General features: G+C 40.1%; 1 protein-coding gene across 4 annotated transcripts; it reads right to left on the minus strand.

The window, feature by feature from the left end:
* Positions 1-366: 366 nt before the first annotated feature.
* Positions 367-24,188, minus strand: ANKUB1 (ankyrin repeat and ubiquitin domain containing 1). 4 transcript variants are annotated; one of them, XM_058189015.1, is made up of 7 exons: positions 24,153-24,188; positions 17,822-18,077; positions 13,325-13,468; positions 4,800-5,016; positions 4,090-4,204; positions 2,775-3,704; positions 367-1,016 (listed from the first exon to the last, which is right to left on the minus strand). In XM_058189015.1, the coding sequence occupies exons 2-7, from the start codon at positions 17,909-17,911 to the stop codon at positions 932-934; spliced, it is 1,581 nt and encodes a 526-aa protein (XP_058044998.1). In that variant the 5' UTR covers positions 17,912-18,077; positions 24,153-24,188; the 3' UTR covers positions 367-931. The 4 variants fall into 4 exon arrangements, with proteins under 4 accessions (XP_058044998.1, XP_058044999.1, XP_058044996.1 ...); XM_058189016.1 differs by lacking the exon at positions 24,153-24,188 and having other exon boundaries at positions 13,367-13,468; positions 17,822-18,145; XM_058189013.1 differs by lacking the exon at positions 24,153-24,188 and having other exon boundaries at positions 17,822-18,144.
* Positions 24,189-24,262: the final 74 nt, after the last annotated feature.

Here is a 24,262-nt window from a genome sequence, read left to right on the forward strand (position 1 = left end):
AACCCTTAAATAATAATGCATGACCATGGAAGCAATTCACATACCATAGAAGTTCATTCATTAGGTTTAATGGCAGCAAAAAAAGGATAGGATACAAAATCTTGGAAACTCCAACCCTCTCTTATTAGACTCTCTTGCTGTAAGAGGTCATAGAAATAGCAGTCTTTGTGGCAATAATGTTCCAGCATATCTCGCCTCACTCCTGTAACTGCTATACCTTACTGCTCTCCAAGTAGATTCAATTCAATAAATTAATACAAAAAGATAATTAAATTAAGACATGTCAATAATGATTTAATAAATAGGAACATATGAATTCTAAGAAGTAGCAGAAATACATTTCAAAAACATCACAAATGTTTTATAAATTAGGATTAATTTGGGAATGGCATTATAATAAAATTCAGACTTGTCAATCAGTCTTGTTTTCAAATTAGGAGGAGAGAGACCACTCCTCCAATGGTAGTACTTATTTACATGCAAAATATTTTCATCCACATAATATGTAAGCTGCTAAGATCATTTTTAGAATTCAGAGGATTCTTCTGAATACAAACTTCTTTGTCCACCACAATCTGTTTCAAGGTCTCCAATCCATTCCATTTCCATCCCATTCCTGGAGCTTCAGAAAAATTAAATTTGCTGATTGTCTACAATGTTTCTGTTTAAAGAATCCCCAATAGGAGTCCTCCAAAATGTTCAAAAAATATGCATTAGCATTTCATATTTATATAAACCAATTGTTATTCTTAATTCTTTTGGAATATGAATGGCATTTCAATAGCATCGGAAGGATGCTACTGGATTCCCACAAAGGGGAAGATTCCAGGATTCTCAGAATATGTATGAACTTTGCTTGCCAAGATGTATTGTTTCTATAAATCTTTTTGGTTAATCTATCTATTATATAGTCTATTTCATCTGAGTCTAGTTAGTATGTAGGTTTACATATACTTTTTCTAGCTAGGGTTCTTGCAATGTTCAATTGTTGCAGCCAAGGCTTCTCTTTAAATTCACTGCAATAAAAGATATAGACATTTGTTACCTTTGCAGCCACAAATAAAGTATCAATTAATTATATATACATGCAAAAGCAAGTACATGTTCCATCATTTACAAAGTGAAAATGTTGAGTCTGGATTCCTAGTATGCTTTATTAATAGAAAACATACCCTGAAAATAAAGACAAGTACCTGGGAGAAGTCTGCTCTGTGCTTTATGCTTGTGTTCAAATGATAGTTGGCTATTGCAATTGCAGAGTTTGATAAATAGACAGTATATAAAGGTAAAGGTTACCTTCACACCAAAGTGGTACCTATTTATCTACTCACATTTCCATGCTTTAAAACTGCTAGGTGGGCAGGAGCTGGGGCCAGTAACAACAGCTCACCCTATCACCGTGATGGTGAACCTATGGCATGTGTGCCACAGGTGGCACGTAGAACCATGTCTGTGGGCATGTGAGCATTGCCCTAGCTCAATTCCAGCACGCATGTGCGCACTGGCCAACTAATTTTTGAGCCTTCCGGGCCCACCGGAAGTCGGTAAACTGTCTCTGGGGATGGGTGGGGAAGCATCCTAGAAAGCATCTGGAGCCTGGGGAGGGTGAAAAATGGGCCTACCGGGCCCATCGTGCCATTGCGTGCCGAAAATGGGGGGAGCGCGGGGGGTCATGCGCGCATGCACAAGGGGTGGGGCACATTGGACTATGGGTGTGGGCACGCACACACACGACCCCCTGCACTCCCCCCGCTTTTGGCACGCGACAGCAAAAGGTTTAGCCATCACTGCCCTATCATATACCGGAGCTGTCAGTTTTCCAGCTAACAAGCTCAGTGTCTTTAACTGCTGAGCCATCGCACCTCCTCAATATAATATATGTCTCATAAAAAAAAAAAAATTGTCTGCTAAATTAACGTATTTTTGAATTTGACATACTGCACCGAACAGTAAACTAATCCATCCTGTATTTGATTCCCTAGCCTGATCTCAAAAGCTTCTCCCAACACAGAATGTTGGAAACATTGTCTAATGAAGTGGATCAAAAAACATTTTTTGCAGGAGAGGACAATCCACACTTTAGTTTTATTTAATAGTTTTTTTAAAAATATATTTCATGATTCTGCAAATCAGCTAAAATCAACTTGCTCAGCCTTGACCTAGACTCCTGCTCTTCTCTGCTTATAGTTTCCTGAATTTACTGTTGCCACTTGGTGGCAGTATCTATTCATCAGAATCTTTCTATTTTCAGCAGCTCCTTCAAATGATAATTATAATTGGCAATAATACATGATAATTATAATTGGCAATAATAAGTGATGATTAATTATGAAACCCTCCTCAGTTCTTTTTAAATCTACATTAAATTGCTGAGATAGGTGACCTATCACATAGATTCTGGTTTCATCAGCATGCTAATGATGCCCAGTTATTTACCTTTGCCCCAGGTCGAACAGGTGACAGGGTGAACTCAGTAACATTTGTAAAATATTTTGAATACTTCTGTCACACGAAAAAGGCTCAAGGCTGGATAGACTGTAGCCTACATGCAGGTCTCTCAGCATCCAGGTTGATGCCCCCTGGCACCGTGAAATCACATTGTAAATTATGGCAACAAATCACTATTTTTTGCCACAATTTTTCAAGCTCAATTTTGGGATTGAGGCACCTCTTTAGGACTGGGAATGGAAGCATAAGGTCTCCATAAGAAGAAGAAAAAAACTTCTGATGCTGCTTTTCAACTTATATATTTTTGAATAAAGACCGACACATACCTGGCTATGGCTAAGCAGTAGATTGCATTCTCTCTTGGAGTTCTTCCACAGTATTCTGAAAACGACTCCAGGGAAGGATTTAGCAGGAACTCTACATTAGGTATGGAATAATAGTATGCTGGTTTGAGGAGAGCATTAGAAGGCAGAGGAACTCTTGCTAAACACATATTTTGGTCCATGTATTCTTCATTAAGCCGTGTGTTCTTTTTTCTAGGTTTCCTTTTTTGCCATTGTCTATCTTTGCTACCTTTCTTCTTTGCACCTGCCACTGGAGGTAATCTAACATTTTTCGCTTTGAGGTACATATCAGATATGGTCAAATGGTACCGAGATCGCTCATGTTGAAACTGATTATTTAAATCTGGCAGTGTGCAACCTCTGCTACTTGCATGTTTGATCACGGCTGAGCAAAACCCTCTGGAGGTCATTTCTGGTTTTGTGAAACCATCCACAAAGACAACATCCCCAACTCGTGTTTTGAAGGCTGCAGCAGGGTTGTACTTCTTGACTGAATAGATGTTATTTTGAGATTTAAGAAGCCAAAGCTTTAACTTAATATAGATTTTCATGGGCAGAGAGAATGTAGGATAAGAAACCACCGACCATAACTTGGTGACTAAATATAATACACAATCTTTATGTCTCTGCTGGATACATAGCTGCAATGGCGTTTGCCCTGCAGAATTTTGGCATTGAAGGGATAATGCACTGGAATTAACAAATGCTTTCAGTATCATAAGTTGGCCTGCTTCTGCAGCTGCATGAACGGGACATTTCATGTTGTCAGAATGATCGTCTTCTTGACACCACTCACGATAAGGATGTACACCAATTGTTTCAGTGGGCTTCACTCCCTTTTTCAAGAGCCAGACTGAAACCTGAAGGTGTCCGAAAAAGGCTGCCATGTAAAGAGCTACTCTCTTTTGATATCTGAAACAATATGTGTGCAAAAAAATAATTAGCCATGTAAAGAATAGTATAGCATTTCCAAAATCACAAGTGTAATCAAAATTACACTGCAGAAGCCATTATGCATTTACATACAGTAGTCCCTGATATAATCCAGCACTATGGTTGATAAGGAACACAACCAGCATTCTGAAATGGTCTTGAAAGTCTATTGTAATCAATGCAGCAAACACAAAATAGATGTTATCTTGCAATAGAAGGCTTGACCTTCTTGATTTTAACTTTCACTTTCTTCCCACCTATTACCTCTATCCTTCAGTTCTTGCCACTTAATGACCATCTTGGAACAAACATTCTAATCTAAAATAAAACTGGATTTTGAGAAGTGTGTGTTGAATCTTCATACCTGAGTATTGGTTCTTCCTTTGACAGATAATACTGGATCTTGGGTTTGTTTCCTAGGATACAGCTGGTCAAGAATTCTCTCCATCCATTCCAAACATCCAAACGAAGAGTTGTGCCTGTTAATAGTAAACATTGTCATTTATTTCTGTTTCTATTTTTGTCGGCTAGAAGGTACCACTCATTCTCTTCTGAATACTAGCTTTTAATATCTGCAGTAGCAGAGAAGCTGAAAATCACATGAACAATAGCAGGAAAAGTGAAGTTTAGATTTAGAAAAGAAGCGATTTACATAGTATTATGGATACAATATAAAATTGAATCAACATTTAATTCAGAAGAATAGCTAAATTATCTAACTATTAACTGTTATCAAAATGTTAAATTTCATTTGCTAATTGCCAGTTGCTTATGTTCTAACATTTTAAAATCGTCAACTATGCCGGTGTTAGGATTTGAAAACTGAAGAGATAGTAAAATGGCACTGCCAAATATGAAAACCCTATTTCATTTTCTCTCAGTAAAAGTGTAAATATTTCTTATAATATAGTTCTGTATATGTCTACTCAAATATAGCTTGCTTTAGATTCACTGAGACTCATAAACCGTCTCAGATAAAGAAATCTGGACTACAATTTTGAGTCACCAAGATAAGATTTGAAGGTCCTATACTTATCAACTAAAAACAGATATAATAGGCAAACAGTCTTATACCTATATCTAACTGATAATCATTCGGAGTATTGCAGTCAAACATCTCCCTGCCCTCTGGAGTCCTGAGACAATAAATGCTACTTGGAAAACCACATTTCAAGGTCACTAAAGTTTTCAGATCTGAAACCTTTGATGAAAGAAGATAAATCCTTCCCATTATGGACAATTTTTCATGAGTGACTGGGTTGTATACATAGAAAATTGGCTTGTCTTCTTCCTGGTGGAGAAAACAACACTAATGAACAAGAAACATAATGTATATGACATGTCTTCAATAATTTAGTTCCCTTCAGATTTATTGAACTGCAACACTACATTTCTATATTTGTTGAACTACACAATTAAAATTCCTAGTCAGAATATCCAATATTTGGTGGACATTGGTTTGAAAAAGGCAATTTTAAATGTATGTGCAAGAAATTTCCCTCACATATGTCGATAAGGGAGTTAAGGTTTATCTTACAATTTGTTACAGGAGGTAACAATTTGTTATTAATTGTAATTAAAATAAATTAGATTGTCTTTTTTTCCCCTCCTGACTCTACCCTCCTTGTAAAGTATATCCTTATGGTATTCAAGGAACAAATGCAGCCCTAGTCTTGAAAAATGTTGCATATGCTCTGAGAATTTGGTTTAAAATTACACCCTCCTAAGATCAGTTCTGGTAGTCTTTGGATAACTTTAACATTATTTTATTCTGGCTTAATTTCCATCTCAAGAATGAGAAGAATCACTAATATGCTTCTCAGAATGAAAATATACAGAAAGAAATCATATAGAATATTTTCCACAATCAAAAGAGCTATAGCAACAGAAGTGCTTGTTTCTCAATGTGGGATCTAAAGCTTGGCTTTAGTAATCACTTCTGTGATTACTAATGAACTTGTATGAATGCAGATTCTTTCCAGTCTAATTTTTTTTGCCTGTTTATTTAGAAATTAAGTTCTGCTGAGTGCAAAGACCAGATTGAGAAGAAGACAGCAGCTCTAAGGTTTTTCTGGTGCTATGTACCAAGTAATGCCTTGCCAAGAACAATAATTTTGGCTAACTAACTCCTGAATTGATAAAATAAGCAAGACAGCAGCAATAATTCCTGGTTTCTCAATTTAGTTGCAAGTAATTTTCCCTTCCCTATTTATATATTAGCTTCAAAGAAACAATGAGATTTCCTTATTTTCTTTCCTCTTTGAAAAAAAAGCATTAACATCATGGCACAGCAATTCCTTATTTACATTTAAAAAAATAATGTGCAATTATGGCATATAAGTCACACATCACATTTTCACATTGGACAGTCATGGTATAACCATGATTTACTAAAGGTTCTAGCTTGCACAGAATTATGTATGTATCCTTCTGTTCCTTAAGGAGACAGAAAAGTATGATAGTAATTCAGACCAATAAAACCATGTCCAAAAATACTTCAAGATTGGTGAGGCAACAGAGTGGTATTGGGGGAAACAGAAGGAAGTTCACAAGGCATATTAGGAAAGTCCTCTCCCATAAGCACTTGGTATGAACTGTCATAATGACAGCCAAAAAAAGCTGAAATGGGCGTTGGCTTACCTGAACGCCCTTCTTGGAGAAATGGGAACGCCGGTCAGGCTGGGGTTTCTCCTGTGCTAGCCAATTAGGACCTCGTCTGCTTATTTCTTTTGGCCCTGCCTCTTTGCCTTCCAGCTTTTTCAGTGAGGACACTGAAGCAGACTGATGTGTCTACCTGAAACGATAAAGAATTAGTAGCCACCCCACCCCGACACCCCCTGAGCCGGCAGGATTAACCCCAGGGCGCGGCTGACCGGCGTTCCCACTTCTCCAAGAGTTCTCCAAGTTCAGGTAAGCCAATGCCCATTCTCCCAGTCAGTGGGAACGCTGGTCAGGCTGGGGACATACCAAAGTAGACATCCTCATTGGGTGGGAAACTGCTGGCTCTCCAGGGATTGGTCCGACAGGACTTGTTGAAGAACACGCCGTCCAAAAGCTGCGTCAGCGGACGCAGACGCATCCAATTTATAATGTCTTATGAACGGTGTCGGAGATGACCAGGTGGCCACAGTACAAATCTCCTGAATCGAAGCGTGTGTGTTCCATGCAGCTGAAGTTGCTGTGCTCCTGGTAGAATGAGCTCAAATGCGCCCTGGAACGGCAATGATTGGTGTTGGTATGCTGCCGCAATCGTAGATCGGATCCATCTGCTCAACATGCGAGAGTTAATCTTTAGGCCCAATGAGGCTGGTAAGTATGATATGAACAAGAACTCTGACTTCCTAAAGGGTTCTGAACGAGAAATGTAGATCTTTAACGCCCTACGGACATCAAGTGTGTGCCAGACTTTCTCCCGTCTGTGTACTGGTGAGGGACAGAAATCTGGAAGTACTAGTTCCTGCGCTCTGTGAAAGACCGTATTTACTTTGGTCATGAAGGTAGGATCTAGTCTGAGAATCACTCTATTGGAGTGGAACACACATAGGTCTTTTCTGACCGAAAGAGCTGCAAGTTCAGAAACTCTGCGTGCTGACATAATTGCTACTAGAAATTAGACTTTGAATGATAAGAATCGTAGGTCGACTCCTCTCAGAGGTTCAAATGGGGCTTGGTCAGGGCCGTCAGAACCACATTGAGTCTCCATGTTGGGAAACGGTGAACCGTCAGCAGTCGCAAATTAGAGGCACCTCTCAGAAAAATGTTGATTAGAGGATCCTTGGCTGCCACTGTGAATGCGCCTCCAGCCATAACTGAAGAGAGTGCCGCCACTTGCCTTCGCAAAGTTTTAGGCGCCAAGCCTTTTTTTAATCCGCTTTGCAGAAAACGTAAAATGTGGTAAACAGACGCTTCAGTAGGTACCACTGAATTGTCCCTGCACCAAGAGCTGAAGGATTGCCAAGTGTTCTCGTAAATACGAGAAGTGGACAGTCGACAGGAAGCCTGAAGAATTTCAGTTACCTTGTCCGGGAGGCTTGCGGCTCTTAGGAAGCCCCGCTCAACCTCCAGACGGTGAGCTGGAACCATTGCGGGTCTGGATGGTTGAGGGGTCCCTGGACGAGAACCACTTCGTTGGCTGGGATCGTCCAAGGTGGTGCCACTGTCAAGGAGAGGAGGTCCGCATACCACGGCCTCCTTGGCCAATGAGGGGCCACCATGATGACTTCCGCTCTGTAGTCCAGAATTTTGGAGATGACCCTTGGGATCAGGGATGGGGGAGGATGCATATAGTAGGCCTGGTGGCCACGGGCACCTCAGAGCGTCTATTCCCTCCGCTTCCGGAGATGGATACTGGGAGAAGAACCTCGGGACCTGATGATTGAGATTTGAGGCAAAAAGATCCACCAAAGGTTGGCCGAATCTGGACACCAGATGCTGAAACAAGGAGGGGTGGAGAGACCACTTTGTCGGATCTATCATGTTGCAGCTGAGTCCGCCCGTATGTTCGTGATTCCAGAGATATGAGCCGCTGACAGTGACAGAAGGTTGGACTCTGCCCATAGACCAATACGCAACATCTCATGCATCAGAGCGACTGAGTGTGTCCCGCCTAGCTTGTTGACATGCGCTTTTGCAGTCATATTGTCTGTTAGAATTAATATGTGCTGACCTATGACTAAGTTGCTGAAGCTGCAAAGTGCCAAGTAAATGGCCCTGAGTTCCAACAGATTGATGTTCATCTGGCACTCGTGTTCGGACCAACGACCTTGAGACATGTGCTGACCCAGATGGGCGCCCCAATCAGTCAAGCTGGCATCCATGGTAATCATTATCCTTGAAGGCTCTCAGTAACTGCTGCCCTTGTTCAGGGCATCTGAAGTCCACCATGCCAGGGAATCCCTGACTTCCTGGGACAGTATAACCTGTTTGTGGTCCAAGGTGTGATGACGATCTTGGTGTGGTAACAGAAACCATTGTAGGAGCCTGCAGTGAAGAGGGCCCATGGTACTATGCCGAAGGTAGACACCATTTTACCCAAGTTGAGATAATTGCAGGATAGATGAGTGTCTCCGCCTTCTACATTGGGAAGCCAACGAGGAAAGACTAATTCTACGTTCCTCAGACAGGAATATTATCAATTCTGTGAAATCTATTTGAGCGCCCAGATGCAGGATTCGAGTGCTTGGGAGGTTGCTCTTCTCCCAATTAATGTAGAACCCGTGAGCCTGGAGTTCCCTAACAGTGACCTGTAGGTCTAATTTGGCTGAATCTGGAGTGTCGAATTGGACAAGGATATCATCAAGATATGCTTGTATCCTGATGGGAAAGGAACAGATATGGGCTATCAGGGCCGCCAGGACTTTTGTGAATACCCTTGGGGCTGAGGAAAGGCCAAAAGGCATAGCTCTGTACTGGAAATGCCGTCCTGAGTAGGCAAAATGAAGGTATTGGCGGAATTGGGAATGTATGGGAATATGGAGGTAAGCCTCCGACAAGTCAATGGAGGACAGGAGATCCCCCTGGCGAATACTGGACAATATTGAGGAGAGGGTGGACATTTTGAACCGGTGGTATTTAATGTATTGGTTCAAAGATTTTAAATTGAGAATAGCCCTCCATCCCCCCGAGGATTTGGGTACAATAAACAGTCATGAATAGAATCCAAGTCCGCGTTCCCCTGCAGAACTGGTTGAATTGCTCCAATAGAGATAAAATGGTCAATTGCCGAATTAATTAGAGCCCTAGACAAAATTTTTTGAGAAACGTGGCATCATACAAAAACCTTCGGGGGCCTGGCTAGGAACTCAAGAGAAAGTCCATCCCTCACGGTAGTTTTAACCCACGTGTCAGAAGTCGTAAAATCCCAAATGGGGAAGAAATGGGAAAGGCGGGCCCCAATTGGGACAGCATCTATATTACTTGGACCTTCTAAAGGGTCGACTCTTGCCTCCCCTGTATAGTCTCCGAGAGGAGAAGCCAGATCCCTGTCTGCCCTGAAAATTACGTTGTGTATTACTGACCTGTCCAAAGGAACGTTAAGCTCATTGCTGGTTGAAAGATTCCGAGCTCCGAAAGGACTGGGGCCTGCTGTATGGTTGGCTGCGAGAATCACCTCGAAGAGATGTTGTGGGGAGCACCTTGCGCTTGTCGCACGTCTCAATTAGTAACGGCTCAAAAGGGGCCCCAAACAACTTGTCACCTGCATATGGCGAAGAGGCCAAGCGTCACTTACTACGGGCGTCGGCCTGCCAGTTCCGAAGCCACAGCAGTCGTCTGGATGTGACTGAGGCTCCGATGGCCTTGGCTGCAAACCGGGCCGCATTGAGAGTCACGTCCACTAAATACTCCAGTGAGGCTCGAATCTTATTCAGATCTTGGTGTGATCTGACATCGGAAGGTGGGATGCGCTCCTGGAGTGACTTGAGCCAGATCAATGATGTGCGATCGAAAAAGGAAGAAGACATGGTGGCCTGGGCAGCCCAAGCAGCCGCTTGATGATTTTTGATGAGAATCCTCCGGTTTCAGAGACTCCTCCGGTGGACCCGCAACAGGAGATACAGAAGTCAATGCCACAATGGGAGTGTCTACAGAAGGGACCTGAAGAGCTGATTCCAGATTTGAGGCTACACCATAAAGTCTTTTATCTTGGCTGTTAGGGACAGGTCCCAAGCCTGGGGCTGACCATTGTCATTGAGCACCATCAACAAACAACTTGGGTGCTGGAATCTTTTCAGCTTCCAAGGCCTGCTCTACAAAGGATGCATTGGTTGGGTCTGAAGGTGCTGAAGCCTCCTGTGAAGGTCTGGCACCCCCTAATTTGTAGTCTGCAGCACTTTATGTAAAAGTGATCTGAACATATGTGGGTTGAAAAGACCCACAAATGCAGGTTGATCAGGTTCCAGATCCTCGTCATCAGATACAGCCTCCTCCCTATGTGACTCCTCCTCAGACCAAGACCCTTGGGCTTCCAAATCTTGGTCCTGATAAAACCTGTTTTCAGGTGCTGAAGAAATTCTAGGCCTCCGAGGCCCTTGAGGCCCTGATGGAGTGTTGGTGATAGCACTAGGTTGAAGACATGGAGTGAGACTTTGTTTGATCACCTCAGAAATCATATGGCCAAAGGCCTCTGAAATCAGAAAGCCTGGATTCTGGCCTAGCGTCTGAGCAGGAAGTATGTTTGGAGAGGGACAACCTGGGGCAGTTGTAAAAATAACCCCCAATGGTTGAGAAGAAAAAGGAGGGGGAACGTGGCCTGAGGTCATGTGACCTTGACTGAACGGTTCCAGAATAGATTGAAAGAAGGCATCAACACAATAAGGGCTGGGAAGTGGCTCACCAGGCTAATGCAGCCTGTTATTAACACACAGCGGCCTGCAATTACAATTACTGCAGGTTCGAGTCCCACCAAGCCCAAGGTTGACTCAGCCTTCCATCCTTTTTAAGGTAGGTAAAATGAGGACCCAGATTGTTGGGGGGGCAATAAGTTGACTTTGTATATAAATATCCAAATAGGATGAGACTATTGCCTTACACAATGTAAGCCGCCCTGAGTCTTTGGAGAAGGGCAGGATATAAATTCAAATAAAAAAAAAACACTGGCGGAAGACTGTCGGTCAGATCTGAAGGATCGATCTGGGGACCAAGCTACAGAGGTAGTATTGAGAACCACGCCTTCATGTGGGCTAAGCTCCCTTACTGGAGCAGTTGCTAGCCCTGTATTGTGATGGGAGGCATTATCCCTATTCTGGGATTGTGCTTTATCAATTGCCCTTTCTATTGCCCTATGGAGACGTTCTTCTGCCTTAGAGGGCTTACTTAATTTGGGCTTGCAGAAGGTGCCTTAGACTTCCTCTTCTGGCCAGAGGAAGTACCCTGCCCAGGGCTGGATGGGTGATCTTCCCTCTCATTTGCGCGCTCTGGGCCTTTTGCTGAATCATCCGCCATTTTGAGAATCCCTGGCTCGCCCTTTTCCCGCCAAAAGAAACTGTCGTTTGTACTCACGGCTCTGCTGAATCCCCGCTCAGGAGGTTGAAGCTGAAACGCCTGGGCTAAAGAGCCCTTGTAGGCAGCAGAAAGGGGCCGGTGATCATTCCTCCTACGCTCGCTCTGCCAGCGGTCTAAGTAAAGGCACCTCTGGTCTAGCCAGTTGCACTTGTCAGTGACCCGAGTTGCGTTCCGAGCGGCGGAGAAACAAGCCACGATCCATGCAGCAGCAGAGCGAGGCTCCGAGCTCCGCTGCCTGAAGAAATGTGCCTTCCCAAAGGGGAAATCAGGCTTGCGGCTTTAATTAGGTGCGGAATGGATCGTTGCACCAAGCAGCCACTAGAGGAAACTCCTTTTCCTCAGTAAGGAACACCCTCCCTGAATAGGGAATTGTGGCGTGGGGGAGCCTTCCAAACGCTCAACCCCCAGAGGCGCTACCAGCTGGCAGCCCTGTGCCGTCTCCTGCAGCCTTTGGTGGCTATGAGCAAAGACTCTCCTCACCGGAACGAACTAGCAAGAATTAAAACGAACTCTTTTTTTTTAACAATAAGAACAATCAAACAATTAATCAATTAATCAATTAAAATGGTCTAAGCAGGGGTAGACACATCCAGTCCCTCTGCTAGACTGAGTCGAAAAAGCTGGAAGGCAAAAGAGACGGGGCCAAAAGAAATAAGCAGACTCGGCATTCCCACTGACTGGGAGAATATGCATTTTGTACTTGTTTCTCAATGTTGTACACAAGTACACAATCCCCACTATCATGAGATTTGTGTTGTAATGTCATTATATATACTTCCTTGTTTTCTCCGCTCTGTCACCCTCCCACTTGGACCCGTTTCATTTCCAGTCCAGCCTTCATCCCACTGGGCTCTATTTAGAATTGTATTCAAACGTTGTTTGAAGGACTGGTTGCAGGGAAGGAGGAAAGATTGTGGAAGATTGTGTCTTGGGTATGCAGCTTTCTACCTTACAATACAACCTTGACTCTAACTGAAACCTATCAGCTGGGCATGAGATTAAGATTGTGGAATGAGGACAGTTTTAAAAAGCTATAAAAACAGTTAGTGGATATCTTCATGCTGCACTTAAGGGATGTGAGGTTGAGCTATGTTTGTTCATTTTTTTGGAAATCAAAATAGTAACTTTTGTTTGCTTGGATTATTTATTCTTGCTGCTGCTACCATACTGTATATATCTATCAGATTCTACCAAAGACTTTTATTTGCTGAAGATTCCATTAAACCTGATATACACATCCAGCCACCATTCTCAGTCACTCTTATTAGGGATAGTATCATGCTATGTGCCACAGGTGTTGATGGAGAAGAACTGATGAACAAGTCAAATTTTAGAATACATGGCATACTAAGACACACAAAACATATAATAGTTCGTTTGAAAGAACTTCTTAAAACATTTATAAGTTCATTTGCAATCAGAGTGAGACTAAGGATTCTCACAGTCTTTATGCATTCTGCTTTATTATTTGAAGATTACTGTATTTCATTTGAAGATGAGAATCTTCTCATTCCTCTTAAATGATGCTAGCACAAATTCTAAAACATAGAGAGAGAATTTTTGTATTTGGCAGCCTTTTTGTTCTTTTTAAATCATACCTTGATGACACATTTAATTGAGGAAGAAACTGTAATGCCTACATCAGCTAGTACCCAGTTGTCCTTTAGCACTGCTCCTGCATATATCAGCTCCAGGTATCTCCTGCCTTGTTTGTCTTCAGAAAGTGGAACATGAAAATAATCCTTAATAGAAGAAAGCGGATTTTTTTTTTTTATAAAAAAACCATAAACACTAAAAGTTCAAGGTAAATATCCAAGTTATCATTCAATAACCATACTTGTAGGAATTATGGGGGAAGGATTTGAACTAAATAACGGGGCTATTTAGTTTGTTTGCCTAGTATATAAATGCGGAGTTGGAGAACCCAACTATCAGTGAGTGTGAGCCAGTTTCCCTCAACCTGTCACTCTCTATTCCACTAGACCTCAATTTCCATTATCTCAGACAACATCCCGTATAGAAGTTAAAGTCCAATGTATTCAGAGGGCAAGGATTTGAAGAAAGCTAATGCAAATATTAAGCTAGATAAATCAGTGGTTCATTTTGATGACTTTCCTATGTCCATAACTAATATAAACATGTCACAGTCTACTATGAGATTAAACACAATTTAAGCAGAGCAAGGTGAAAAGTAACTCTCGCATAGAATGAATGGCAAGTGTCAATATTGTGTCTACATAGTGAAAGAGACCAGTTTACTTTTTAGAAGCTTGAAAGAGAAGAACATGTACCTTGAGCAAAGGCACATAATAATAATAATGTATAGCAAGCACAGAGTTACTAAATTAGTAAGTTACTAATTTCTTAGAGGTACCAAGAGTTGTAGCTCAGCAGTTACAGGGTTCCCTAGTCTTGTTTTACAAAGTGCCTAGAGGTTATAAGTTTGGTTAAGATTTAACATTATTTCGAAAGGCTTCTGGGTGGCGCCATCTTTCTCGCTGGGTGCCAATTTATGGCACTCCGCATTGAATACCGTAAAAGCCGGATTTAACAACTGATCCCGGCTTCATTTCTCTCTCTGGTTGAAAGAGAGAGACAGAGCAAGGGGGAGGAATTGGGTAGATTCCCCTAGGGGCTTTGTTTTTGTAATACAAAGTCCTGAACGGTGAATCCCCTTATTTACCCCTCCCCCACCTCCAGTATTCTCTGCGCTCCTGAAAAAGCAGGAAAAGAGGAAGATGTCCACTTCTGCTAGCAATTGATTTTTTTTGTGGATACGAAAAGCAGGCGGAACGAATGTGAGGAGTAATTATTGGTTTGCAAGTATTTTTGATTTTCTGACTTCCTCCCCCCCCTTCAGTTTCGTTTTAGAGAAACTGAAAGCAGAGCGATACATCAAAGGGAGCTTTGCTGTTGAATCGAAACTGAATGGAGATTTTATCTTATTGTGTTTGACTGTGGACTGTTGGATTATATTACGCTGTTTAAGTACGTTACAAGGGGATTCTCAGCAGGAATTTTGTTATGGAGGTTCTTTCAGAAGAATGGGTTCGGGACGTTATACAGGACTACACAGAAAGAATGTATTTAATTATTCAAAAATACAAATTGATAAAAAATGGGGACGTTTTGGATGAGAGTTTGGAGCAAATTAACCAGTGCAATTATTCGGAAAATGGAATGGAGGATATACAAATAAAAGTGGATAAATATGAAGATTTGATCGTGAAGAAACAAGGTGATCTAAAGAAGTTTTCTTTAAATAGTTTGGATGAGCTGCCTGAATTTGTGCTACAGGAGATTGTCCCTCAAATGGAAAAGACTCACAAGCTTAATGTTTCCCAAGAGTTCTCTTTTTGGACTGATGGAATATACGGCAGTAATTTTTGGATTTCTGGACATAAGGAATTACTAGGAAATATTGTGATTGACTTTTTAAAAGGAGCAACGAAGGAAAGACAGAGATTAATGCACCAAAAAAAATGGCAAGAGACAATAGTATTATTTTTGAAACAAGGTTTTTTTAAAATATTAATAGACAAAAATATTTGTGTCCCCGAAAGAATTATATGGTTATATGGTTATAGAAGCTATAAGGGAGATATTCTCTGAACTGGATTGGATTTTTATGCTTTAGCTGGTTTTAAATATTTTAGGATTAATTTGTTCTACTGATTTATATATTTTATTATTGTTTATTGTTAATTTTTTGAAGGATTTGGTTATGTAAGGAGGAAGTCAGAGCTAGAGAGGGAGAATTGGTATAATAGTTTTGGGAAAAAAAATTTTTTTTTTAGCATATGTTTGTTTTATTTTTAACTATACCTTGTGTTTGTTCCGGGAAGCCAGGGGGGGAGGGGGAGGGGGTTTGTGAAGGGAAAGGGGTTGGGGGGAAAGGGGGAAAAAAATTTTTGTAAAACTTTTTGAATAAAAAAAAAAAAAAGATTTAACATTATTTCTATACTGCTGCTCCTCTTAGAACAGCCTCTAATAGTTTACCATTAATATAAACTGACAGCAAACCACACCCCTTATTAACACTGATGATGTTGCCTAGTTTGGGTAATGAAACTTCTGCAAGAAAACAAACAAGCTCAGAGAGCACCAAGGACCCCTCAGTTTACCATTAAACCAAAAAGGTCGGCTTAAGATCACTCGATGAGGCAGGATTTTTTTAATATCAGCTCTATGGCACAGTTATTCCAGTGCTTGACCTTCCCTTTACATGCCCTTTGATAAATAATATGGTACAAGAGGGGATGTATGTTGGATTGACAGTTTAGCATCTTCTGGAGGATAAACTCACCAGGTAGTTTACAATGGATTACAATGGCTGTCAAGAACCCCACATGCTTACCAGTTCTGCTCTGTCTTCAAAATTCTCTGAATAATATTCTAGGACTACATAATATTTAGCTAAAATTTTGAATCAGTAACAACAAATAATTTCTGCTCTTGCACTGGAATCAATGTGAATGGTCCCATTGTACTTGCAGTGGAAGATGCAGTACCAGATCCTGTACTCTGTTGTTTCTGTGTGGAGCATATTAGCACCAGGCTCTGTTCTGATAGTATTTATGGTTTGAATTTTTTTATATGCATTTTGTTTTTAAATCTATGTTGTTGTTTTTAACCCAATGGACTCTACTACTTTATAAGTAAAGTTACATAGGATTGAGTTGTTTTAGTTGCAATCCTATGACTACAGTCAGGCTTCTCTAAATTCTACTGTAGAGCTACAGCTGATCCTTCATGGTGGGATAAATAGTTTTATTGGAGAGAAGAAACGGAGTCCTCAACAAACAAAAAAAATCTGCAATTCACAGCAGTTCAAAGGTCTCTCTCTCTCTCTGTGTTCTATACTCCAGGATTAAGTCCTTGATTTGTTTTCCTTCTACCTTTTGAGATACTGTGGCATTCTCTTCAAGGTCAGGGAAAGCAGCTGCAGTTAAAGAATGCTTACATAATCATTCTCCCCAGCTTCAAAAGTGTATGGTCCCCTCCTTGCTAGTTTCAGCCCTTCTATCTCCTTCATTGGGAATCTCCTTGAATTGAATAGGGTATCATTTAGAATAAACGTTGAAAGGAATGCAGAGTGTCCATACTCTTTGTATGTAGCCATTTGCAATGCTATATTAATTCACACTATCAAATAGATATGGGTTTAATGGTGTCATAATAAATTATGAAGATGAAAAAGAATGATGTTTTATTTTTCTATTCTTTTCCATCCAACAGAATGTTGGAAAGGGACTGTGTCAAGAGACTCAGGACCTTGTTCATCTGTTTGTATGTTTATCAGCAAGATAACTCTGCAAAAACCGAATAGAACATAACAAAGTTTGGAGGGGAGAATCTGAAAAAAAATAATAACAAGAGTTTGAAATCAGGCCAAATCAAGATCGGGACTACAGAGAAAAAACATGTAGGGGAAAAAAAAATCACCCAATGTATTTCTGCAAGAGAAGCAGTTGGGCAGTTGCTGAGAATGCTGCCGAGTGTTTCATTCTAAGCCTGCTTTCTCACATGACTCAGAACAGAGTTATTATTAAGGAGTTGAAAAAATCCCAAAAGTCAAATTCTGCACGCTTTCTCTTCCTGGTTTGTATTCTGCAATTAAAGGAAATAGGACTAAACCATAAATACATGAATCCTTAGGTTCCAGCCCTATGTATTTCAACTCCAATGAATTTTGTGTAAATATGGTAATCATGTAGCTTGTGTTACTAGTTACTTAGTTTTTTCTTTGTTAACATCTCACATTCAAACAAAATAAACAACCTTCCTATATTGTATGTAGAAAGAGAGAGTTTTCAAATGATTTGCAGACTGGTTTTCTAGACAGTAACTGTTCAAAAGAAAAAAAAGAAGTCATAAGACAATTTTTGTTTCATATAACTTAGTGATCGTAACTTGGTAAGTTACGTAAGAAGCATGGTAACAACAGTTCCTTGTTTCACAAAAATGCTTTGTATATGCCGTAAAAGAGATTTCTCTTCATTTTGGCAGTGAATTTTATTACTGATTTCAATTTTCCATAGGGACAGAAAGTCAAAAGTTCTAAAAAGGAAGCAATTTGATAAAGATCAACTTACCTTTATCATCAGTTTTACGTCTTGCACAGTATTCTCTGGTGAAATGTCAAAAGACTCACAGAGCCCTTCAAAAGCGACAAATATCCTCATTTTAAAAGATGCTATTTACATTCTTCAAATGACTTTAATAAGCTTCACCTTACTACAATAGAAATGAAAAAAAAAATCCCAATTTTGTACGTTTCCAGTCTAAACTTGCATATTCTCATTTAAAAGCAAAAAGTAGCCTGGAAAATCCTCAGCCAGCCCATGGAATCTGAAAACAGTAAGAAGAATTTGATCAAAGGCTGAATTGAAAAGAAAAAAAGTTTGCTTTACAAACCTAATTAAACTTTCAAAGCACGTACTGACCAAGGCAAGATTGAACAAGTTTTCAGCATGTATATATATATATGCCTGCTGCTCCCAGCCAATTGTGCAGCAGTATTTGCTCAATTATATTTATCTAAGCTCAAAATACAGTCTTTTGACTTAAATTAGTATATGTTTACTCAATTGTTCATAACAATCTTCAAACTTTCTGTAAAGAAATCTAAGCTTTGTACTCATGTTACCATAACAACTTTGTAAACCTGTTAATGTGACTAGCCTTGCCAGCTTAGTCTGGAAACCAACAGGATCTGCCAACAACTTGAGATTTTCAGGGTCATGTAAGCAAGTAAGATGATAGCCAGGGGGAAAAGAAATGTATAACTATTTTATATTCTTATATGCTATCATTTCCGTTAGAGAAATGTGTGTATAATTCTTGGGGAGGACCCCAGGGTTCACAGCTTTCTGAAAGGCCAAGAGATTTGGGACCTCCCTGGTTATCAGGTGGGAAAGTGACAGAATATATATATATCAATAAACACACTCAACTACTCAAAAGACATCAGTTTCTCAATGCTAAATCATTCACAAAGCATTTCATTTAGTCTCATCATGCTTTACTTCAAACACAAATTGTAAATTCCTGAAAAAATCACCAATCATCCTTCAACATTATATTTGCACAAAACATTCCATTATACAGGCTTATTCTGGAGCAGAAAATGTACAGTGAGCCTTTTTGCATTCATATATATTACTTAATGACTTACTAAAAAGCATAAACATGGTTTACACACCGATGTCTAGCATAAAACGCTTTCTAAATGTTGCCTCTTGCTATCTTTTATATTCTTTCAATCAGATTTTTGCCAAACATATTTCCAGGTACATTTAATAATCTAATTAATACCCTATTTTCTACATTATTTTTATATTTATTTTTATCAATGAATCATTTAAAATGCGAATATTTTAACAACCCTAGAATTTTTCCTTTTCTGAGGTTGAATTCACTTACAGAGTCAAGCACGATACTCTACTTTCAAAAATAATCCCTTTAATAAATTTCCATTCAGTAAAAAAAAAAATGAAAATTCCTGTGTTCTGATTTCCCCAAAAGGTTGAAAATTACTGTGGTCTAGTAGTTGATAATAGCAGCAGAAGTATAATAGTTTTGACTTCCCTCAATGAGAGAAAAGGGGAAGCACAATTGTTTTCCCTTTTCTGTAAAAAAAAAAAAAAGAATTTGAGTTTGCTGGAGAAACATTGAAGTGAAACATTGAGAATGAAACCATTGTAATTCATGGTTCCATTTATTGCTGCAACTGTTATTATTGTTCTGTAAGTCCTATTGCAACTCCAAATCTCAACCAACAAATGCTCTGTCTTACACATTGGCAAAAAAAATAGAACACAAAATACAAGCTGGACGGATATGACCTAACAGACGACCCTCATTCTGTCAAAGACCTTGGAGTACACATCTCAAGTGATCTGAATGCCAGAGCTCACTATAACAGCATTGCTAAAAAAGCATTAAGAGTTGTTAACCTAATCTTGCGTAGTTTCTTCTCAGGTAATATTGAACTGCAAACTAAGGTATACAAAACTTTTGCCAGACCAATTCTTGAATACAGCTCATCTGTCTGGAACCCACACTGCATATCGGACATTAATACAATTGAACGAGTCCAGAGATATTTCACAAGAAGAGTCCTCCACTCCTCTGCTCGCAACAAAATACTTTATGCCACCAGACTCGAAATTTTGGGTTTAGAGAATTTAGAACTTTGCCATTTTTGGTCTGACCTAAGCATAGTACATAAAATCATCTGCTACAATGTCCTACCAGCCAATGAATACTTCAGCTTCAACCAAAATAATACAAGAGCACACAATAGATACAAACTCATGGTAGACTGCAGAAAATATGACTTCAGTAACAGAGTTGTCAATGAATGCACTACCTGACTGTGGTTTCTTCCCCAAATCCTCAAAACTTTAACCTTAGACTGTCTACTGTAGACCTCACCCCATTTGCAAAAAAAAAAAAAAGTTATATATTCTAATTAGCACTAGAGATAGAGCTAAATAATGAGCAGTTTTCAAATTTTCAGGTTTTTTTTCTAACCATCCTGGTTGCACTTCAAAAAGTTTGTTAGTATTTAGGCCAGATCTTCCTGATATAGCATCCACAACTATTACTGTGTCTGCAGATACTTCCGTGAGCATATCTGAGATTTTCCTGTTCTTCCGTATTTTAGGAAAGGTTTTAGAAACACACACAAACACACACGCACAGAGAGAAAAACTATTTAAGTGAAAAGCAAACTTGTTTAGTTATTTCTACCCCCTCCTCCCACACCTTATTTCCAATTATAATTATCTGCAGCCTTAAATGTAAGGATTTAAATACTGAAATGTGTGTTGATAGAATTAGTGGCAAATCATTCATTCTTTGATCTTTTGATTTGCCTGCATAAGGAGCCAAAGCAACACTATGAATTTGCACCCACTGGTTGCTGAAAGAGAAGTAGAAAGTAGAAAGAAAACAAGAACATAGAACGTCTTACAATGCTAATTTTTTGTACATTTCCTGCTTCATCCTTTTGCTGGAAAAAATGATTCAAGCATGAAGCTGCAATATTAAGAATAAAAAAAATCCCACTTCTTGCAACTCCAGTTTATTTATAAAAATAAACTCCTTGTTCTAGCTTTGTGTATAAGCCAACATGTGGCTGTCATGATCTGCTGACACCAATTATTCCTGTGCAAAGATATCATACAACTTGAACATTGGATACTACTTTACAGAAAATATTTATTTACAACAGACATTTCTTTTTCCACAAAGCTAGTTTACAACTAACAGAAGTAAGAAAACAGATGGTAGGTTACTTCCTTTTACAGGGCAGATTTAAGTGGTCATGTTGTATCTCATGATAGGAAATAAATTAGTTTGCTTGCCTTCTGTGACATTAAATACATTTAAGTCAGACTAACTGGCCCAAAGGTGCTTTTTCAAGAGGGAACTGGACTTTCTGGGTTTTTTAAAAAAGATGTTTCGCTTCTCATCCAAGAAGATTCTTCAGAAGTGAAATATCTTCAAAGAAAAATCAGAAAGTCCAGTTGCCTCTTGAAAAAGTACCTATGGGACAACCATGGCCTGGATGACTGAGAATCTCCATAGACATTCAGTCTAATTGACATTAACATATGCATGTTTTGAGCAATATTGTGTCCTATGGGACCTGCGCCCCAAACTTTGTAAAAGGTAAGCAACGCCTTTCATGGCTGAGACTAGCAATGACTCCTTAACAGATTGTTCTTATACTTCCTAACAGGAATATCAGGATGTTGTATAATTTTTAATGGCTTTAGCATGTGTGCATTTTGATTGTGTTGTTGTTTTGATAATCTGAATGAGGTATTTGCATTAAAAGTATGTCACAGAACTGAATTAAATACTGTATACAAATAATTGCACAGATGATATTAAATGTTATTTAGAGAACTCCTAGTTCAATAGAAAATTAATAATTCACAAAATAACGACTCTCTATTTTATACTAATATTGCATAATATTAATCTCTCCCCCCCCACTTTAAGGTATATTTTATTTTAATCACTAAATGAACTTCATTATCTCCAATGCCCTGACCTGATGCTCTCAAGAGGTGGTATTCAACAGGTTCTGACCAGTTCTGGAAAACTGGTAGCGGAAATTTTGAGTAGTTTGGAGAACTGGTAAATGCCACTTCTGACTGGCCCTGCTCCCATCTATTCTCTGCCTCCTGAGTCCCAGCTGATCGGGAGGGAATGGAGATTTTACAGTATCCTTCCCCTGGAGTGGGGTGGGAATGGAGATTTTACAGTATCCTTCCTCTGCCACACCCACCAAGCCATGCCATGCCAAGCCACGCCCACAGAACCGGTAGTAAACATTTTTGAATCCCACCACTGAATTGCTCTCCAAACTTGTAGTACTTCAATTCCCAGTTTGTGACAAAATGACGGAATTGTTTAATGGTAAGTATGAGATTTGGAAAGAACATATTCAACATTTATTCCTTATTAGTAAAATCCTTCTTTTAACTAGGCCTACTTTCTACAAAATGTCTATAATCCATACCATTCTTTCTCATATCAAAGCATGACTCTATAATCTTTGATATGCTGGAAGGGGGAATTTTTAATATTGAAGATGAAAATAATAATCCCTATATGTTCAAGGCATACTGTTAAAATTCTTAAAATGTTTACTAATACAGAACATTATATGTCACAATTACAGTATATTGGCTGAGAGCATATCCAGAATTCTTGCTATGATTTAGTGCAAAAGAAACTCATTCAGTTCATAATCTATTATGGAGAATTTTTAATGTTTGAATGCATCTAATTATAGTTTATTTAATAAATATGACTTGTTACTTTATGTCATTTTATTTCTTAATAAAACCAAGTATTCAGTGGTGGGATTCAAATAATTTAACAACTGGGTCTCTGCCCTAATGACCAGCTGGGTAGGCATGGCTTGGTGGTCATGTGACCATGGCCAACTCAACGGAACTCACATTGATGGCCGTTTCGTCTTAGCTGTTACAATGTAATAAGGGTTAACCAGAGAGGCAGTTTCTGTAAGCAGGGCAATAAAGATTAGGCTAGAAACAACACCAGAATGTTTCCTTCCTGCCTTCCTTACAGGATTAGCCCCATAAAGTGGAAAAAAAACAAAATAAGATTTCTTCCAACAACCAGTTCTCCAAACTGTTTAGAACAGGGGTCACCAACCTTTTGGACCTCAGGGACCACTAAATTCATAATTTTAAATCCTGTGGACCACTAATATGATCTGCCTAATTACCGGCTGGGTGGGTGTGGCTAGGTGGGCATGTGACTGGGTGTGGCCAACTTGATTTCACTCACATTGAGAGGTGCCTCACCGGCCTCTACTCGCCCCTCCCCTCCCAGCCACTTCTCGCCTCCCTGCCCCGGCTCCTTATGATCCCAACAGGAAGCAATTGTTGGAGCAAAGCAGCCACCATGAGAAAGAGTTGGCAAAACAGTTGGCTCAGTTCAGATTGGATTTGACCGACAAGGAGATTCAATAGAAGCACCTCACTGAGGACTACAAGCATAGGCTTTCCAAGCAGAGGGAAGACCTGCGGGAGTGCAAAGCCAGGTACAGGTGCCTGGAGGCTCAGCGGGCTGAGATGGTCAGCCAGTTCCAGGCCATGATGCAGTCCCACTGAAACAAGACCCTTCGGCTCTTCCCTCCAGCCTTCATCCAAAGCCCCACACCAGGAGGCCGAAGCAGACCCCAAGTCAGAATTTCTGCCCCCCTCCGACCCACAGAAAAAGACCCCGAAGAGGGAGATTCTCTGCAGCAATACAAACTTTCATTGAACGTATCCATTCCAGGGACCGTAGTTTGAAGAGCCCTGATTTAGTGCAATATAAAAAATGCAAATAATTTTTCTACAGACCATCAAAATTTTCTCGCGGACCACCAGTGGTCCATGGACCACCAGTTGGTGACCGCTGGTTTAGAAAGTTAACAACCGGTTCTCCTGAATAGGTGTGAACTGGCTGAACACCACCACTGCAAGTGTGTCTTAGCCTGATGTATGAACTGATCTTCTGCTGACTTGTTATGTTGTCCGAAACCAGCCTCTGTGGTTTGTATTAAGGGAACCTTGAACCCAATGAAACACAATTCAATCATAGGTGTGCGTGCCGTGTAAGCACAGCCAGCACACTCATTAATCTTGCTTGTCAACTTCAGTTTACAGTTTAACGTTGCATGAATTCTACCAATTTATATTTTATTCAGTAAGTTAGGATTAAACTACACTTAGCCCTATGTTTTAGCCCAATGGTTGCCTTCAGTAGAAAAAAAAAAGCACGATCATAATCGTTGCATTCCAGAATTAAATTCTGACACAGAGGAAACGACAAATTCCAAGACACCCTCAATTAACCCTAATCGCCTGCCCATCTTTCATTTATCCTCACCTTCCTTCTCTCCTTGCCACTCCTGCATCCCTCAGGAGGTGGCCGCTTCACTCAAGCCCCGCCCCTCCCCTCCCCAGGAGTCGTCGTCGTCGTCGTCACGTGCGAGCAGC

Source organism: Ahaetulla prasina, chromosome 6 (assembly GCF_028640845.1).
Source record: "Ahaetulla prasina isolate Xishuangbanna chromosome 6, ASM2864084v1, whole genome shotgun sequence".
In the NCBI taxonomy this organism is placed as follows: domain Eukaryota; kingdom Metazoa; phylum Chordata; class Lepidosauria; order Squamata; family Colubridae; genus Ahaetulla; species Ahaetulla prasina.

Excerpts from the sequence above, each read along its gene's own strand:
- ANKUB1 (XM_058189015.1), bottom strand. The coding sequence starts at position 17,911 with ATGAGGATATTTGTCGCTTTTGAAGGGCTCTGTGAGTCTTTTGACATT. Across the intron at positions 5,017-13,324 it reads CAATTAAATGTGTCATCAAG|GAAGAAGACAAGCCAATTTT; the intron begins GTATGATTTAAA and ends TTTCTCCACCAG. Across the intron at positions 3,705-4,089 it reads AAGGAAGAACCAATACTCAG|ATATCAAAAGAGAGTAGCTC; the intron begins GTATGAAGATTC and ends ATATTGTTTCAG.